Here is a 21,215-nt window from a genome sequence, read left to right as displayed (position 1 = left end):
TACAGTACAGTATGACAAAAATAGGGATGCCAGGTTGGAAATGATTAAATAAACAAATAACACTGTAAGTGCTTCAAAAACATGTTTGCCATCGCAATGCAAGTATACACAGTATACTTTAGTGGATTTAAGTCAACAACAAGAGATTAACTTTTAAGAGCCGGACAAGGAAAGCTTTAGTCTGTTAATCAATTGGCATCAATTTAGTGATAGAAATAACACACCTATTGTCCACTGACACAGAAAAAGCACTTATTAGGCCAATAGCATGCTTTGATGTACATCAAGTGTTCAACACTGCCCTCCTGTGGATGCAAGTTGCCATTGTTCACAAAGACCTCCAAAAAGCACTAGACTGGGATTACTTTTCACTCCAAATCATTATGATAAGAGGAACAATGACCCCTGGAGATATCCGTTTCTCCTAGTCCATTGTGTACAGCCACAACAACATTTAGTCTTAGCGAGTTCATTACTTCTGGATGCAAGCAAACCAATGAGGGCTGATGCTGGATGGATCCCTCTTCCTGTGGTTTGAAGCTTTGACAAGGTTAGCTGTCGTACCAGTCCAGGAAAAGAAGAGAGAACGAGCACATGACCAGGAAGAAGAGGATCCACACACGGAAACCGGCGTTGTTCTTGATGGCCTTGAGACATAATGAGATTCATGAAAAACAGGGCTGCAATTATCGATCATTCAATCGATTACTTTTCAGATTAATAATTGAATCGAATAATAAAAAATAAAAAAACAGATCTACCAGCTCACAATGTGTTGCATCGTGACATGTTGTGAGTTATACTATATTTGACATTTTGAATGGAATATGTAATAGAAATACAACAATAGCTAGGCTAACAGAAAGCAGTAAATACCTCTCGTATATCTTCATTGCCTTCTTTGACGTTCTCTGTAGCGCCCACAACCAGCTGGTGAATGCTATCGATCTCCGTTTCCTGTAAAGGGAGAAGACGTGTAAACCACAGATATAAAAAGCTAGATACCTCCCCAGCCGCTGCAGTTCATTGGCGCGACTGGTCAAACAGTACTGGCGGAAGTGCGTAACTGTGGAACTGCGGAAGGCACTCTGCCCCCTTTATAGCCAAATTTTGCTATGCAGATTCAAATAGATTTGACTCAACTCACTTGTTGAAGGACCTTCTCAGCAAAGATCTCCTGGAGTCTGGAGATCTCTACAACCTTCCCCTCGATGTGCCTACAGGAACGTGGATGAATAAAGGGTCATGGAAGGAATATGACATCTATGACAATGCTGTTAACAACTAATTATACCACTAAGAGAAGGTTGAGTAATATTTCTGCTGACAGATGATTCTCACCTAACTTCATCCACCAGACTGCTCATCTCACTGACCAACCTCTGGTTCTCCTGTTCAAACTAGAAAGGAATAAAGTGATGAGCAATTAAGATATGCAATAAGATATTTCATATTTAGTAGTTCTCTACAGTAATAATACTCAAATGTACTCAACTGCAATAATACTTGAGCAATTATCTCAACTCCTAATCTAGAATATTAATTGCTACAGACTCCACAGTAGTAATGAACTAAAAGGCGTCAGGCACCCAGAACTAGAGGCAAGCAAACTGACACTGACACTCTGCGCCAACCAAAGGGAAAAGCCAAGAAAGGCAGTCCCCAAGGGGTTTTCACTGTACAAGTACATTCTGTGCATGTGACAACATGTTGATCTATCTTCACTGCATAGTCTACGCTCAATAGAATAGAACAGACTTATCAGGACCATTAACAATTGTGTATCTTGTATTTATGATAAACTATGTATTCCCACACCATCTGGATCTCCTCAGGAGAGAGCTCATCCTCCACTTTGCCCTCCTCCCACAGGTTGGTGCTGTTGTCCAGGACCTCAGACACTCCCCTCTCTACAGGAAGAGAACATGGACCACATTGTTAACAGCAATGCTCGCTCACTCACTGTATTTTCCCTTCACCAAGCACTCAATTGTTAACTTTAATCACTTGAATTGTTCTCAGGTGCACATGAAAATCCTCAGTGATTATTGAGTGTGTTGACCTGTAAAAATGTTTTTAAATTTTTTTGTTCACACATTCTCAGGTATTCACTCATTTGAGGGAAAAAGAATCCTGATTTATACTTCAAGCTCACAGCGTCTATCTATCTATCTATCTATGTCTGTCTATTTTTGGCATGCGACACTGGCACATGACCAAGTATAAATTAAGCATAAGACATTGTAGGACCGGAAGTAAAAATCTGAATTATTTTGCTGGTCGTGTATGTTTGCACATACGATAAATGTGTAGGTAGGTGCATACCGTGCATTACAATGAATAATAATAATAATAAAAATAATTATACACAGAAAGTTCTCATACACACAATATACAGTAGCAGCTAGCATACCAGAGTTGTCCTCTTTTGCTCCCTTCTCCTCCGTGATCTCCAGCTGGGGACTCTTGTCTATACTCTTACTGTGGTGATCCGTTTGTAGTCTTGACCTAAAACCATGCAACCATTTGTTATTGTAAATGAAATGTGCATTCACAAATTTGCACAGGCAAAATTATTTCTGTGAGTGCAACTTAATGTTACACGCTCACAATTAGTTGTACACTGTTTTGACTCCATACATGTGGATGAGCTACTAGGTTTATTCAGTGGACAATGTGAATACTCACAATCTCTTCTTGTCCACCACTCTCTTGACCCTTATCGCTCTCTGCTCAGAGTACAGCTTACATACTCCTAAAAAACAACAAAGAGATACATACAGTACATATATTAAAGGTGATTTCAGTTATTTAACCAATTAAACCCTATATACTTTGTTGACCATGGTCCCCCAGGGATCTAGAATAGAATATAATAGAATAGAATATATTCACATGTGTGAAATCCTCTGTATTTACCCATCCTATAACAACTAGGAGAAGTGAGCAGCCATTGCATTCTACGGCACTCGGGGAGCAATCAAGGAATCATACCTGGGACAACCAGGGGCTCTGGCTCTCTAGGCGGGCTCACTAACCACTCAGCTATTGCTGCCCATCTATACTTGACCCTTAACCTTTTGTCCCCTATACACCACATCTCTTCATTTTGTTGAATTACACCATGATGATAAAATATATATGTTGAATGAGGTTATGCAACTTTAATTGGAAAGAACAATGTAGATTGACAGGAAACAGGGGAGAGACTGGGACTGATACGCAGCAAAGGTTGTCGGGTTCGATAATGGAACCCGTGACTCACTCATGTGCATGGCATTAGAGTCTATGTGGTATGCACCTTAACCACTAGGCCATCGGCGCCCCCATGTTCACATATTCCAGACCTACATCACAATGAACAGACATGGAAACAAAACTCCATAGAGAATATGACATTTGACAGTTCGGGGCAGTGTGTTTTAGTGTGACAAGTGACAAGGGACCTACCTCTCAGATACATCTCGACAAGGTCCAAGACTGCTCCTCTGTGCTCCTTTACCTGGGCTGATGACACCTGCTTCTCAGCTGGAAAAGACCACAGTAACAGAAACTTAGAAACACAGTAACTTTAAATTGCAACAAATTGCTTAAGTAGCAATATGCTTATGGGCTCCAGCTCCACTCTACTGTATGCTATGGGGTGTGCTGGGGAAACTGGACGACAGGGGCAATTCTGCAAATAGACCCCATGGTAGGAAAATTAGCCTACATGTTATTTAGTCCGGAGTTGTCCTTTTAAGTTACAGCCGTCTGCCAGCCTGCAGATGGATGGATGCTACAGTATATTGATAATTTTCATCACCAAATGCCTAGTCTGGTGTGCTACAGTCATATCTCACATGAGTAGCAAGTACCGTACTCGACTGTTCCGACAAGAATGAGAACGGTAGGGCATGTGAGAAGAACGCCTCTTCTAATGCCAATGCGGCAACTTATGTTAATTAGTTAACCAAACAAATTAACAGTATCAATTTCTGAGCTATAGTAAAGCACACACCAGTACCTTCAGTGCGTAGCTGTTTGATGGCTTCAGAGCAGGTCCTCATGAAGATCTGAGCGTCTTGGTCAATCTGGTCTCGTTCACTGTCCGTCATGTGAGTAAGGTCTGATGAGATGAGACTGTGAACACATTTATAATAATAACAAGTGTTTTAACATCTGGTGACTTCCATAAAAGGTTCATTTTACCCCAATATTAAGTATGAAGAATCGCTTATCACAATTAGCCAGTAGCTATGCCCCTCCCCAAAAAGCTTCTTTTTTTTTTGTAGCAGCTTGCCAAGGCTGTTGCCAAGGCAAACCTTGGCAAGCAGGAAGTAATTCTAAGCCAGCATTGGACAAAAGCTTTTTGGGAGGGGCATAGCGACTGGCTAATTACAATGATACTATTTTTGGCATTTAGCAGAAAGAGCAGAAAGTAGCCTATGCATTGTTTCTCCAATAATACTCACTATTTTGATACTCATAATGTCATTCTCATTAAGTTGAGAAAGTCTCTCTCTTCTGGACTTGTGATGATACAATGACACAGCTCACTCAACCACATATGGTGAGAAGAATAGGCTGCAGGGTTTAAGTAGGCCTATTAGCGTGGGTTGTATTTTTCCCCTGGCATGAAATCAAGTAAATTGTCGCCCCCCAACGAAGGCTGTGGAAATCCTATACCCTCTTCATGAACCGATGGAAAGAGAAATCAGAGCTCACATCGTGACTAAAGGCGATATTGACAAATACAATGTGTGTGTGTGGGAGTTCTGTGAACTTGGCGGTGGACGCGTGCAGTGTGTGCACCATGTGCACCATGTCTGATAGTGTTAGCCAAATGACAGCAAGTGATTATGTGGTGTCTAAGATAGCAATAAAAACGTACAAGGCGGTGATGAAATGTGATTTATGGCAAACAAATGTCCCCGTTGCATTTTGCCAAATTATTTCCCCCACTGTAGTCTAACTTTTCAGCAGCACTGTGTTTGCTTTCGTAAAAAGGTTAGCCTCTGGTTCAAAGAACGTGAAAAAAAACGTGCTACACATTCTAGGTAGCTTTTCTTCTGTCAGACAAAGTCAGATAGAGTGGACCATGCCACGTCACAAAGATTGGGAGTTTGTTACGGCTAATTATGGAGATGATGAAAGAAAAGGGGGTCGACATTTAAATGAGTAGCGCTCAGGGTGGCTTGACGCCTTTCCTTATCCGTAGAGAACGGTCCACTCCGCCCATTTGCATGTGGAGTGTTTACTTAATCTATTCTGTTTTATCAACACTCCTAACAAAACATGCCACTACGACCCACACCCATATACACACCCACACACACAGAGGGGCCTTGAAGAGAGGAAGGCCGGGATTAGTCTCAGGCATGATTTGCTCTTCACTTGGTTGCAGCTCAATTATTCCAGACAATTAGACTGGAGCCTGCTGCTTCAGAGTCGGACCACCCTACTCGCTGTTGACCTTGTGCCAGCAGCCAGCCCCCACAACACTGACACAAGAACACACACACACACACAGGGGCGTCATACCAAATTCTGGGCCCTGGGTACAAGGATTCACTGCGGGCCCCCCATGAATGTTAACTATTGAAAAATAGCAGATATACAAGCTCACAGCGCAGCACCTAGTGCCGCGCTGCGAGCTTGTATATCTGCTATTTTTGAAAAAATCTTGAAAATGCGCCCAAGACACCTATGTTTCTATGTCAGTGGTGCTCAAACCTTTTCATATCAAGGACCCCCAAAATGATATGTATTTGGCCACGGATCCCCATCTCAAAACATTTAGTTCCAGGGACCCCCTCCCCCAGAAGCAAAATTTGAGTTACAAATGTTCGCTTAAAAAATACATATATTCAAAGATTTGCACACATTTTCACGAATTTTCAAAAATAGCAGATCTACAAGCTCGCAGTGCGGCACTCGGTTCCGCACTGTGAGCTTGTATATCTGCTATTTTTCAATAGCTAAAGTATAAAATAATTGAGGCCCCTCCACCACCTTGGGCCCTAGTAACTCAGTCCCACTTTCCTACCCCTTGTGACGCCCCTGCACACACATACCTCAATTATCCTAGATAAACCCTGAGGAGCCTACGATACAACCCTGTAGTCACAGGTTTTGGCTGTCCCGTCCGGTCTAATCAGCTTTGAGTCCTCCTCCTCCTGACCACCTCACAACCACACCAATTATCACCAGAAGCCACCACCGCCCTGCCCCGTAGCCCTGCTGCACTTTCACATCGTCATGTCCATTTTAACCCACATACAATACACTCTAGAAGCCCTATTCCGGGCGTGTCACAACGCAGGCAAACATCCAGTGAAAATGGATGAAAGTTTGGAGAAAACAGTCGATCATCCAGTGAACATCCGGTGAAAATAGCAGATATAAAAGCGTCACAGACGCATTGTAAGCTTACAAGTTAGTATATTCCCTACTTTCGCCATTACATTTACAGCGAGAGTATATAGGTTTAAATGGTTAAGCAGAATGTTTCTGAAGCTGGGTTCAATCCTGGATGGTTCGAGCGGCGCGATTACATACAAAGTCAATGCAAAGACGAGACGACGCGCGACCGGGCGCGATGCGAACGATCTGAACGGGGCAGCGCGAACGGTTGCTTCGGTATCTTCGCCTCACTTGGAAAAATCCAACTGAAGCGACCTTCACTTCACCCCCACTCCACCCATCGCGTCCTGACAGCCAATCAGCGTTGATGTTGTCCGGAGACACGAGACATATGTTTTGGGTGTTTGGTGTTGGGACTCCCTTTTTTCCTGGTGTTTCGCCTTGATTCCAATGGGGCATGATTTTTTACCAACGCGGATCAGCGCAACCAATGTGAATCGATAGAAGCGACTAGAATAGAAGAAATAGCTTCAGGTTTGGACGCACCATAAGAGGCGATTGGATTGGAGGAGAGGCTTACCTTCCGGCGTTCACATAGTCTTTTCTGTGCTGCAGCAGGAAGTCTTTCAGTTTGGTGATGTTTGTGATCTGCCGGGATGAACAGAGAAGAAGCAAAGCAACACATGAACGTTTTCTTTCACATCAATGAGAGTGTGCAGCATGCTATATTTAGAATGCTATGTCTATGGTTCTGCTTCAGTAGACATGTCAACATGGCAGAGAAACTGAGTTTGTAAACACACACACACAAAAAACTGAATGCTAGTTTGTACCGACTACCTTCAACTAAAACGCATCACGCCACTTATTTCGTTATTTTTGGCGAAGTGACACCATCATAAGTCGAGGTATGAATAAGGCTTAAATGTATGATTTGGTATTTATTGACTGTGTCGGGCAGCCATGTCCATCTATCTCGGTCTATTCTGAATGTTTACCTTTGACAATTCATTTACTACAGGACATACCGAAATCAAACCGGCAATTTCCTTGTCAAATAACTTGAGCAAATAAAACCATGAGCCACTCCACACAGAGCTCTGACAGAGCAATCTCTAATAAGCCTGAAATTCGTGATCCGTTACCATCTATCACAGGGAAAATGTACTCTGTGTGTGTGTGAAAAGAAAACCAGAGAGGAAACTATGTTCAATCCAATATTTGCTCCTGTAATTCGGTCAAACACTGAAAAAGGCCAAATTGCTTCCCAGTCCACATGGGTCTGCTGGCAGGGCAGAAGTGTGCATGAAAAACGCACACAGCAGGGTCTGTTGGAGCCGCTGGAAGACAGAGTTTAGACAGGGAAGGGATTGAAAGAATGACACAATGGATCTGACTGTGACAGGGACCCCTGAGCGTGGGAGACTATTTTGATAGCATAACGACGGCGTCTTCAACCTTCAGTCTTTTGAGCCTAACAACCCTAATTATCAAATTGCCTCGGTTGTAAAGGAGTAACCTGGACCCAGCCCTCCAATTGTGTCTAAAGATTCTGAGAGCTGTGGTGACCTGAGGAAAAACAAAAATGTTTTATTAAAGATGGCGTTTGAAAGGTGACAGGCTTTTCGCTGCTCAAATGAGGTGTCAAGATAAACAGAGACGAGCAATTTGCTAGAAATGTAGCCCTCCTCATCATTGCTTAGAAAGCAATCAAATGATATATGGCACGGCTTTGGGGCTGTTGAAACAAGGTGGGACTTTGTAATAATACAATTATCAGAGGTCACAAGTTAATTGTCGTTGAGAGCACTTGTAGAGGGATCAGAAGACAGAAACGTTTCTCGCCGAAAAAAGGCTGTAACAAAAAAAGAAAAACAACAAAAAAAAGATTGTGGTGTGTGACATTTCACTCGACAGAAACTCAAGTGGGCTCCAGAACGTCCTGTAATGGACACTATAAATGTCATTTTGGTCACTGAAACAAGTTCAGTTTGTTACATCTGCCAAAAAAGGAAAATGTCACAGATCTACCTGCGTCGCTGGTATCCAACAGGACAGTGACCACATAAATCACATCCTTGGTTTCATTCTGGCCGAAGACCTGTGTTGCATTGTCCTTCCCTCTAGATTAGAAGTTTCTCTGTCTACCTAAATGAAGCAAAAACTGTCCTTAAAGTCTCATGCTCAAGTTTATGTGCCTTTTAGTATGTAAAGTCTTCCTAATTCCAAGCTTTTGGCTTCTGAAGAATAAGCAGCAGCTATTCAAAGACTGTCATATACTGGAATAGAGAGAATCTTCAGCCCACCACCCTCAAGTATAACCAATCCTATGATTCCACTTGCAAAGTTATGAACCTTTAAATGGCAGGAAAAAACTAACCTCTGAGGAGAAAGTCACATTTTAAGTTTGGTCACTCATTTGCCCCAGACCACTTTTTAAGGTCTTAGTAGCTCTGCCACAAAGCAGACTTACATTTTGGCCTTCAGTCTGGAGTGACTCATTTATCTTTTACTGCAATCTATATCTAATACCTGAATGTAGCGGTAGACCACAAGCCTATAAGCTCATAAAATGCACTCTCGACAGACACATACCGGTATGTAGGTACTGTAGGTGTTTGTGTGCTACACCTATCTGACCAGCAGGCAGTGCTAAGTCCACACTAATGAAAAGTGTTGAATGGGAATCCAAACAAGTGGAGACGGGAACAACATGTGAAAGTGCTGCTCTGGGGGTTGAGCTGTCTCCTATGTGTATACATTGGAGCTCAGATTGCGAGCGCAACCTCAAGGGTTTGCAGGGGGTCAGAGGGATCAATTGCTCTTGTAACTTAAGACCCTAAAGAGCGAGTAATTCCTCAACAATGAAGAAGGGGGTGGCCCTGTGCGCTTGTGACTCACCCTATGTATGTGTGTGTGTGTGTGTGTGTGTGTGTGTGTGTGTGTGTGTGTGTGTACATATATATGTGCATGCATGTGCGCGCACACACACACGCGCACACACACACACACACACACACACACACACACACACACACACACACACACAAATATGTAACTGTGTACGTGTGTGAGAGCTTGCAGTGAAGGCAGAAGGAGACAGTCTGCCGGGCTACATCTAATCTCATCAACATCAAGGACCCCCACTTCACCTCCTCACTTTCTCCTTCCCTCCAGCGTCCCTCCTACCCTGGCGAAATCCAAACAAACCATCAGATGGATTATTACAAGGCAGAAAAGAGAAATGGCATAGCTTGCAGATTTTTGAGGAGCTTTGGACGGCTCATTATTTTAGCTAAAATACATGTAACCAGAATTTGATAACAACCGTCTCCAGCAGCCGCTGTTCACGTTTAGGCTTTAGGGACTGGACACACACTCTAACCAAAGGCCATCCCAGCGATCTGTTCGATTTCACATGCGTGGCCTGATAGCGAAACGTTGCTTACAGGAGAGATCTACAGTGCCTGCTGATTTTTATCACCAATCACCATGTTTATGCCTGTCTTTAAAGGTTTCACTTTCTTTTAAAGTGCATTTGGTGGACGTCATCACAATAAACAACTGGCAGCACCTAGATTAGCGTCTGGGGAAATAATAGGACCATTCACATTTTGCCGATTTGTCCTGGAAAATGTGTAATACTAAGCAGTGACTCTTGTTTGTTAACAATTTTAAACTATTAGGTAATCAGTCTCCTTACCTATTATACTGATTATGGTGGGTAACTGGGTAGAAATTATGTAGCCTACAGGACTTATTTTGTCCAGGAGAATTGTCTCGTGATTTTCAACTTTTATATTTGGCGGAATGAAGGCTAAACAGCTCAAAAAACAAGCCAGAAAGAAACCAAATGCATCGTGCATGCAAGCTCTTCCCATCACTGATTTTAAACAAGTTGATTGTTTTTTTGAGCGGTGGTCACAACGCTCCTATACGTGGCCGTGTGTGTGGGTATGTCTGTCTCCGTCCGTGTCTGTCTGTCTGTCTGTATGTAGCCTACAGTACCTTTTATGACCACACATGTTAAGGGAGGGGCGCTGTTTTCAGGCCAGGCCAGGCCAGGCACACACACACACACACACACGCGCGCGCACACACACACACACACACACACACACACACACACACACACAGGGGGGAAGGGGGGGGGGGGTAAGAGGGTGCTGTTGAGACTAGCCTGGGGGGGGGGGGGGGGGGAGACAGAATTCATAGATCTAGAACACATAGAATTCATAGATATAGAACACAGAATATGTACAGTACAGTACAGGGTTGGTGGGTAAACCACCGCTCAGTTCACACGGGTGTGATTTTTTATATATACTTTCTTCTGGTTTGAAGAAAGCCACATCATTTGAGACACAGACATAGCAACCAGAAGCAATGAGCTTGCGTGGACAACAAAGATATATGGCAGCTGTTGGACTCAAGGATGCTAACAATATTGTAACACTCAAGCCTCATTGAAAGCAGGGAAACAAGACTTGGGAGTCTGTACCTCGTAGGCAAGCAAGCTCTAAAGCTATTTGACTTTGAAGCCAGTTATTTCTTTAAACAATTGTCTTAACCAATTCCTTTAATCTACTGTAGATGTTGTATGTTGAACTCCACTAACAGGCCAGAACATCACAGTGGTTTAACTTTGATGATTTAAACAATTCCATTGTCTGGTTTTCCTTATTTTCTTATTTACAAGCCAAGGTGACATATAGTCCATAAGTTACTCACACTCTAGTCTAGAACATAACATATCTATTCCAAACATTAATTTAAAGTTGTTGTATTTCTGAGTGTCAGGGTCAACTTGGAAACTCACCATGTTAGATAATCTGCAGAGTGACTAGGTTTTATTTGTAAAATGTAACTGATTGCAAATATAGACCTAATCAAGCAAGCCTCACAGAATCATCAACACAACCACAACCTCACAGTAATTGACACATTAATAGGATTTAGTCTTGCGCGTCTATGAACCTGAGGTCTATTTCTGTTCCAGTTAAACTGTTTAGTCTGCAAAGTATCTGGTGATCATCTCTTTATTCACAAAGAGACATGTATCCACTGACCTGTGCTAAAGGACTTATTCTTCCTTATATTAGTTTTCATTTTAATGAAACATGCACTGTTCCTTTTTTGTAGCGAGGGAAAATCTGTCCTAGTTGCAGATGCTTCAAAATTCAATTTGCCAGGTCTTTGTGGGAAAACAGTCCAGAGATTAGGTCAACTGGTAAAGAGAGCGTTTAGCAGCACATTCAGTCCAGGATAATCCCTGAAAATAGCAACCTGATGGTAAAAGTACCCTCTTGGATAGTCACGGCCTAAATGGTTCTGCTTATGCGAGGATGACTTTTTCAATGCCTAGAAGAACTATGCACAGTTGCAGTTTGTTTAGACTATATATGGGCCAACAAAAGAAGAGTTATTTTGTGCATCTTTGCACATTTGACTTTACAGAGCTGAAAGCTGAATTGACTTCATAAGTAAAGTTTGGAGAGATTATTCATAACACACTTATACACTATGACTGTTCATAGTTTAGGATTCAGCACAAATTTGCCCACAATCATAGCATAATGTCTCATGAGTATTATCGCATCATAAGCTTAATTTATTTATTTTCTTCTATATGCTAAACGAAGTACATCATGTGATTTATTCAGTATACATACCTATGGAATACATTCAGCTTGGGCTGTTTTTCTTTTTTACAAGGTAGGCCAAGCAAGCATTTTGGAGATAAGTAAATAAAGAATTACAAATACCTGAATAACAGTAAGATAGAGGTCAGGCTAACCTTAATGATATCTCTTAAAGTAGCTTATACTGCCATATTGCTTGCTCATGGCAGCAGTAAACCACGTGCCAGTCACAACGATTTACAGTTTAGTCTTCAACTCATCACAAAATGTACCATCTTTCTTCGCTGTTAATTTACAGCATTTTACAGATTATAGCACATTTGACACTCTGCATGTGATTAGGCTAATCCACATTAACATTTGCCTCAAATATTGCTTTAACTACATTAACCCAGGCATCAATGTCTATTGTCTATTTAGAAAATGTGACATTTTTTGAATAATAATAATAATAATAGTTCATCAGCTATGTTCAAACAGCTTATACATACTGTATAATAGGGCTAAAGTGGTTAAAACTGATTTTAACATGTTTCCACACATACAATATTCCAAATGAATCAAACCTTTCAAATTCAAACTATATTTTTAAGAGAACACAGGATTATCATTTTCATTTGAAACGTGCAGTATGGTAGAAAACCTCCCAACAGCGCATACTTAAAGAGCGCTGGCCGATCGCCACACTTTTCAGGGTTTCAAAGAGAACTCTGTGAGAAGGAGCCAATTTAGGAATACCAGCGCTGAAGGCACAGTGGGGAGCCAAGCGCTATTTTCTACACACAATTTAACAATTTTGAGGCGACCTCCTCTATTTAAACACGAGAAGGGCAGCATGCTGTGGAGAGAAAGGAGGTGAACGGTGAAATGGAGATCACAGTGCCCCAAACCGACCCCTATGCTATGAGGTAAAAGATTCCCCTGACCAAGCCCCGCTCTGCAAACACTGGCCCTCTTATTAGTCAATCAAGGCTTTTTCTTTTTTTGGTTCTAAAGATGTCACATTTCCTTGCTCAATGAGCTAGTCTACATTTTTTGTGGAAAAAAGACATACTGTATAACTGCCACTTCTTTATAACTGTTTACTTTGATGTTTTTCTATTTATTTTTTATCTATTTGTGTGGAGCGTCGGTGGGAACTTGAAAAGAGTTATGCATGTCTTGAAGGGCACCCACATCTGTTGTGCATTAGGCACCGGCCGTCAACATTGTTACTGGGGACCTAATTTAATATTTTCTCTGTTTTGATCTTCCACCTTTAATCACTGGCTCTTGGGAGGATCGGCTTTCCCCAAGAAATTGTTCGAGAGCCGAAAGAAAATGTTATTGCAGCATGTTTATGGAATCATACATGCGAGGAGAGGGCTTGCACCGAGAGAAAAAAAATGCTGCCTATCTCAAGTTGTGCAGAGAGAGAACGGATAGTTGGAAAGGGGAGAGAGTGGGCGAAAACCACAACGTAACTGTAAGCAGTCAGGACATTCCAAAGTTGCAATTTCAATTTCTCCAAACGCTGGTTCACCGAGATGGTTGGAGATGATATCGACAGCACAAGGGAGACAGCGGTAGGGGGGAGGAGTGGAGAGGGCAGGCACCACAGGCTAGGTTTGAGTTTCTTTTGAATCAGCATCCTTGCTTTTATTAAACCACCATTTCTAATATCAATGCAACAGGGGTGCAGAGGACATAACAAAAGCCTGGTTGTTGCACAGCTGCTGTGACTGGGCCCATGTCGGCCGCAGACTTGGGGTGGAGGCATCAGGTATGGTTTAAAAGTTCTGATGTCCTTGGGGAAACGTAGAATAGTTCTTCAAGGTGGCTTTGAAGGGGTTCTTTATAGATGGTCTCAAACTGACAACAATAACAGTGAACCCGTATGAACTTCCGTTCTGTTTCTTGGATATCAAACACAGTTTTGATGAGAAAAAAAGAAGGAAAAAAAAAGAAATTATTTTGCGGGCATAGCTGATGATAGCTAACACGGTTGAGCCTACATTTTGAAGATAAGATTAACCAACCAACAGCCGACGGAAGGCTTGGGTTTTGGCATCTCTCCCAACACGAGATCGTTTTGATTATCGATACATGATATCCATGCCAGGCCAATGACCTCTGGCTTCACGGCAGTGAACATGCTATGCAGCTGAGAACTTTTTATTTGACAGGAGTCTCACTCGGCTCCTTATTTCAACAGGAATCTCAATTTATTCTTAAATATATTCATGTAAACCTCTTGAATAATACTGTGCCTCACTAGACAAGTTCTAACTACTTGTTTCAACCTGGTGTTTTCATTTTGAGAATTTGGGCATGTTATTATTATTATGTGTGAAAATTGTATTAAAGTATAATATAACGCTTAGGCATCCCTCATTGGGCAAGTCGTTATGGGCAAAGGTTTTCGAAACTCTTAAATAATACCAGATCTACAAGCTTGCAGATCTGCTATTTTCCCTATTTGTCCTATGACTAAATACAGGGTTTAAATAGGGTTTAAATACTGTGACATACTCCTGCTCCATGCTCCTAATAGTTAGGATGGGTCAAATTTCCACACAAGGATCAATAAACTAAGTATAACTTGCAAATTATTTTCCCTATACCTATACAGTATATCGAATTAGCCCATGTCTGGCACTGCTTAACGGGTACCATCATGGTCAAATCAAGAATTCGACCCAGAAGTATGACCATAATTGCTTCAAAATAAGTAATTTTAGATAGATAGCTTTATTGATCCCACAGGGGGATTTCAGTCACCCAAAGGCAGCACAGCAGTTTAGGTACTATTGCCACTTCCTCCCAACAAAGTAGAATAATTACATAATTAAATGATCTTGATGGTAACAATGTTTAGCTTCTTATAGTTTTTGTTATCCTCCTTTTACTCCTGGTTTTAGTTAGTACATTTAATTCGTAATTTAAAATATGTTAACGGTGTGTAGAATTCTGTGTCATAGTTTGTGATATGTATGGAAATAAGCCTTTGGACTGTGTTATTTTATCCTCTGTGATATTTTGTCTGATGTATAGTATGTTGTGGAAGTGCTGATGTGCTCTTCTTTCTTTATCACCAAATAGAATAATTAATTAATTCATGATCTATGTGTACTTTTTTCCACAAAAGGACAATGCTGCCATTTTAGACATGTAGTTTCTGTAATTTTGTGCAATTTTCATAATAATGTACTTTTTGTTTTAGATATACTATTGACTGAACCTCCATATTATATTATGTTTATTTAATATTTAGAAAACACGTACCCTACCATATGACCTTTTGAGCCTCTGATTTTAAGGTTCTTTTCACTCTGGTTGGTTGTTTTGGACTTAAAAGATGTCTGGCAATGCTGTTGGATGCATTATCAGTGACCTGCAATCATTGTCTTTTTTTTTTTTTTGTCTTCAACACTGGCCACCCTGTGATCTAGCGGTCCTACATTATTATTGACATCCCAACGCACGGCACGGCAGCAGATGCATTTAGTGTTTTGGTCTTGATCCTGAGTCACTGAGAAGCCATTCATACTCAGTGTTCTGTTCTCCAACAGCTTCTGCATGTGTATTCACTAAAGAACACATGGGGTTGTTACTCTGTTTTGGGGAAACTTGAGCTGTGTATCCAGGTCTTCAGACAGATGCCATCCTGGGAAGTGGTGGGAGCAGTAGCAACCCTCCAGCTCTAACGGCGCTGACTCCATACCATCTCTTCTGTATGTGTTATTGAATAAAAAAGCACTGGGACAGTTCAAAAGAATAGAATAAATGGCAAATTGAAAATAAATGGCAGGGCAATGGAGCTCAAAATGCCCCTTACGGAGAAAGACAAAAGCAGGGCCAAGGAGAGGGCTGTGACAAGAGCATAATCCACCTGTTGTCGTTTAATGTGTTCTGTGATTTCCTAGGTATGATTTTTGAGCGGTGCTAACCGCGCCTACATCTGGCTTTGTCTGTTTGTCCTGAAACTCAGAGCACCTGACTGGCTCACATCTGTCCGTTTGTACACCCAGGGTCACATCGGCCAAGCGTTGCGGACGCTTAATGAAATTAATTCATCATTAATAGCACCACTCATTTCTGAAACATGACTGTTGTGACAGACAACAGTCATGTGAACCATGGCTAGGGTGCAAATCTTCTCTGCCAATGCCAGACAGCTTATTCTGCTACTGCTGTTGACTTTTGTTGGGTGTATTGGATGATTTAAGTCTAAACAAGTGGGGCACCATTTAAAATAATAATACATTTCAATAAACACAAATTTCAAAACGTTTTGTTCGATGCTTAGAATTACACACCTGAGATTCCAATAAACGACATGCTTACAATAACACCCTTCCAGAAGAATCCATCCAGATATACTGATGCACCCTGTAACTAAGAGCTGGGTGTGTGCAGCATGCCAGCATCAGCACCCAGTATCACGACCACGACACTAGTACACTACACGAATGTCCTTTCATTCATACTGTAAACAGCATGTGTATCGGGGTTAGGAGGAATGTTCACATTAACTTTGTTCACCCTAACCCTAACACTTTAAATTAAATCACCACGACGACACAAAAGGTATACCTTCATACGTCAACTCTGGCGTAGTTTATCCGCTGTAGCAACAGTAGTAAATACGACTATACTACATATTAGGCATAGGCATATGTAAACATTAGCTCGCATAGTTAGCCACCCGGCATAGCATAGCAAACAACACTTACCACCTCTTTCGCCTTGGGAGAAAATGAGCCATGCTTGGGTCTGTTGCTGCTCCGCTTCAGAATGTCGTCTTTGGGGGAATCAAAGCCGACGCCCATCGCCTTATTTCGAGTTTTCACAGTTTTGACGCTGGCTTTGAACAGTAAAGTTATGTCAACAGCCATGGTTGTCTGTGTAGCTGTACCTCCTCCTACACTACAGCACTGTAAAAACGTAGCCCTGAAACATGACGGTCGTATCTCACGACCGTCATGGATCGACCTCAACCTGGATTTGAGCAAGGTAACCAATTTGCCACGTTTGTCTACACACACGTTCATATCTCAAAAATAAAGTACTTACTGCAGGGTCACTAATGTTACAATATGGTACGCTCAAGTAGAATTACCCGCATAGTCCGTATTGTTTAATGAGAAGCGTTTTAATCCGATCGGTTGCTATTTTTTTTTTAATGTTTGAATGTATCAGAGTGCAGTACACCTCCCAACCGATGGGGTCGCGTAGTTGGAAAAATCCGAAAAAATGGCCGCCGATCGGATTAAAATGTTTATTATTAAACAATACGGAAGAAACAGGTAATTCTGCTTCAGCGTACCATATTGTGACATCCATGAGACTTCAATAAGCACTTTATTTTTGAGATTTGAACGTTTGGGTAGACGTACGTGGCAAATTGGTTAAACTGCTCACCACCAGGTTGAGGCAGATCCATGACGGACCGTCATGTTTCAGGGCCATGTAAACACGGGGACACGTCACCGCTGGCCACGTCATTCTCCTGCGACGCAGTGAATGAGACGGGCTCAGAAAGCCTTAACGTTACGTTTTAATCTTAAGGCGTTTTTAACAACATTATTTGTAGCACAGCGTGTATTACACCTGGCCGTATTGATATTGTGTAAGTGGTTGATCGGTTATCTGGATGGCTCGCGTCATGATTATTGTTTTAAATAGCCGTTTAGCCACACTTGATCGTGGTGGCCCACTTGGGGGAGATTTTTAAATTTTCTCTTAAGCATAATGTCTTATCTTAGCGACAATACGGAAGTGCTTTAACTCGTCATGTTTCAGTTTGTAGTCTAGAATCTGGGTGAACATGCTGAACACTATGCTTATGAATTTGGGGCAATAAATATCGATCTAAAGTTGGAAGATAATTTTGAAGGAAAAAAAAACTGTCAGGCAAATATGAACACACTTCAGCAAACACCCCAGATGTTGTGTAGTCTGCTACTGTACATTGTACAATGTAGGCCTAATTAGGATATAACATGTTACATTTCAAATTGGACAAGGGTTTAATAAATGTCCTTTAACCAGTTGTATGATATAATCCTATTTATTTATTGCATATTTGTATGACAATCAAAATCAATCAAAGTGGTGTTTCTCTCTCACACACACACTTATTCTGTCTGTCTTTCAGAACAATGCCCCTGCCACTAGAGGCAATGTCCACTAGAAAACGAAGGCCTAACTGGACCGACCAGGAATGCATATTCCTAGCCCAGTTGATGGAGGAGAGGAAAGTAGTGATCAGGGGAAAGTGCAGCTCTGGAGTGTCGACGCAGGATAAAAGGCAAGCCTGGGAAGAGATAGCCCAAGCCATCAATGCTGTTTTCCCGCAGATTCAACGTACTGTATCTGACTGTAGCAAAAAATGGGAAAATCTCCTGGCAAAAGCAAGGGAAGAAATCAAAAGACAGAAAATGCAATTGGGTGAAGGTAAGAAAAGCCAGGCTAGCCTACATAAAAAAAGGCTAAAATACCTTGAAAGCTTGTCGTGTTTTTCATGCAACCTTAATTTCACAAGATGTGCATTCCTACATGTTTCATTCACAGATTCAGAGCTTTCACTTGAGCAGTTCAGCCATATTACCCAAATCGTGATTTCTGTGATGAATTCAGACAGGCTGCTTCAGGATAGGAAAGATCCTTCAATCATGCACATGATGGATTCTCAAAGGTAAGACAACTTCTCACTGCAAATGTAGACCTAGATTATAGACCAGGGGTCTTCAACGTTTTCAGGCCAAGGACCCCTTAGTGGAGAGAGATGAAGCAGAGACCACCACAACCTGTTAATAGATTCCATATAGTTTCTTCTTTTGACAGCACAATCATCAGTGTATTTTGCAATCATGTAAATATGTGTTTTCAGATATTCAACCACTTGAACCGTCAATACATAAAACACTTGACCTTTCACTCTGTACTCAGTCTGCTCTTTTTCCCCCTCTACACCAAAGCTATCTGAAAATCGTTCTCCGAATATGGACGCTAGGGTTCAAAAAGTAAAAAAAAAAAATCTTTATGGACACTATTTGCAGGGTAGCTAGGGGGGCTAAGAGCTGTTTCTCTCATAGTTTACGTTGTCTCCCAGTGCAACAATTACAAGCAGGAAGTTCACAAAGTTTGAAACGTTCAGGACTTTACAGAATGAAATCATCTATATAATTAGCTGGTAGTACCTGTATGAATGACAAATGAATCCATCTTGAATTGTTGATATATATACTTAAACCAGTACAGTATAAACATCTAGTAGCAGTTATGGCTGCTTCATCACATGGGACTGAGAAATCCCAAGTGATGGGGCAGGGGGAAAAGGTTAGTTAAAAGTATGAGGGTTTTAAATTGAAATGTGTTTACAAATCAAATAAACAAACCAAATAAAATATGTACAGAATTATTTGTAATATTATTTTATTTCATTTTTTTTTTTACAGCTTTGATGAAGACGAGGATGACGACGACGACGAAAACAGCCGTTCAACGAGTGAACCATCGGCGGTAGTGCACTCGGTTCTGACAGACAACGGACACCCTGCCTGTAGCGCTTCCCCTGCTATGCATTCAGCACACTTCAGTGAGCCCTCTACCTCTCCGCCAACAACACACAACAGATTTGCTTTCACTGAAGCCTCCAGTTCTGCAGCAGTTAATTACGCTATGCCTTGTACTGCCATGCCAACCATGAGTGGACCACACCTTGCTTCTTCTCACTGTAGCTCTACTCCGTCGCAAGAAAGACTGGACTTGGAGATGTCTGTGCTCAGAAGACAAGAGGCTGTACTCAAGCTTCAAGAGGAATATTATACTCTCAAAATTAAGCTGATGAAAGAAGAAATGGCAGAGCCGACACGTAAAAGACTAAAGTAATGTATAGGAGACCCTGCAGCACTATGGTGACCTGTGGCTATTGGCTAAAAGTGAGCAACATAACTGCTATTAAGGCCGCAATCCATATTTTTGAGCGATGCCAGCCGTGATTTCTTTTTTTATAAACTTAGATACAACATAGTCTGTCTGTCTGTTTGTGTGACCGGAGCTAATCTCTCAAAACCGCTGGACTGATCATTGCACAGTGTCTTGTGCACACCAGCAGTAGGCCACAGAAGTACCTCCACTCATTTTGTTTTTTTTCACACATGTTTTATGTTTGTGATCTAATCTTATAATGGAAGTCAAAGAAGCTCAGTGGCTCAGGGGTAGAGTTGCCGTCTTAGAACAGGGAGGATTCCCGAAGGGTTCCCAGTTCGATCCGGGCTCCCCCAGAGTAGTTTCGAAGAGTCCTTGAGCAAGACTCTGAGTCTGAACCCCTAGTTGCTCCCGGTGAGCAGGTTGGTGCCTTGCATTTTTTCCTCTGCCACCGGTGTGTGAATGAATGTACAATCGCTGTAAAGCGCCTTGGATAAAGGCGCTATATAAATGCACCATTTACCATTTAACAAACACAACTGTGGTGGTAGTTGGTCTCCCTGCTGTTTTTGAGAAGTCCAGTACTGTTTGAGAGATATTGCATTGAAACAATTGCTCCTCATCTTTTCTGTGGGCTAGTCCCAGTTGTCCGACGTCCCAGTTGGGCGAACAGACTGTAAAGCAAGCGATCTTCATCCCATTCATGCGTTTATCGTGCGCTTGCCCAGGCCTTACGGCCTGGGCATAAATATAACGATTGCATTCACCACGGCTTCGTAACTCGCACGGCGCTCCGCCGGCCGCGCGGCCAAGGTCCGCTGGCCTTCGCGCTGCTTGCAATGTCGTGGACAATAATTACAGTCTGTTCGCCCAACTGGGACGTCGGACAACTGGGCGTCGGACAACTGGGATTTTTCCCCTTTTCCGTTATAGTTCAAGTACAAATGTTGGAACTGGTTAGGCCATTAAGGTTATGGATTTCAGCTTTAGGTAATAGCGCTAATGATTTGCCTATTGCCTTTCAAAAAGTCTACACTACAAATTTTAAGTTCAGAAATCCTACTGGTGCTTTTTTGAGCGGTGCTAGGCGCTCCAATATGTGGCTTTGTGTGTATGTCCATGTGTGTATGTCCTTGCAAAATGGACAGGCCATCAAATACTGTACTTATTATTACGTAACTGTTTGTTCCTTTTATGATTGGACAATATAACAATGGGACATCATGTGGCTCTATCATCATCAGCACCACTCACTTCACACAGAGGTGTGCTCTTTATATAAATCTTTTTTTGGACATGGACGATTAATTAAAA

The 21,215-nt window shown here is 41.8% G+C and overlaps 2 protein-coding genes across 2 annotated transcripts; one reads left to right on the top strand and one right to left on the bottom strand.

The window, feature by feature from the left end:
• Positions 1-131: 131 nt before the first annotated feature.
• Positions 132-16,864, bottom strand: stx18 (syntaxin 18; the record flags this gene model as incomplete). The annotated part of the gene is made up of 11 exons (XM_080727411.1): positions 132-647; positions 877-957; positions 1,148-1,217; positions 1,342-1,400; positions 1,819-1,910; positions 2,414-2,508; positions 2,689-2,755; positions 3,451-3,528; positions 4,007-4,122; positions 6,926-6,993; positions 16,703-16,864. The coding sequence occupies 11 exons, from the start codon at positions 16,862-16,864 to the stop codon at positions 552-554; spliced, it is 984 nt and encodes a 327-aa protein (XP_080583537.1). The 3' UTR covers positions 132-551.
• A 1,266-nt stretch (positions 16,865-18,130) lies between these two features.
• On the top strand, positions 18,131-19,862 carry LOC308287074 (uncharacterized protein; the record flags this gene model as incomplete). The annotated part of the gene is made up of 3 exons (XM_080728195.1): positions 18,131-18,425; positions 18,543-18,666; positions 19,430-19,862. The coding sequence occupies 3 exons, from the start codon at positions 18,131-18,133 to the stop codon at positions 19,860-19,862; spliced, it is 852 nt and encodes a 283-aa protein (XP_080584321.1).
• Between the last annotated feature and the right edge of the window lie 1,353 nt (positions 19,863-21,215).

The sequence above is a fragment of the Nannobrachium achirus genome (genome assembly GCF_963921795.1).
Source record: "Nannobrachium achirus genome assembly, chromosome: 6".
NCBI lineage: Eukaryota > Metazoa > Chordata > Actinopteri > Myctophiformes > Myctophidae > Nannobrachium > Nannobrachium achirus.
Note: the sequence above shows the minus strand (reverse complement) of the source record. Positions and strands in the feature narration are given on the sequence as shown.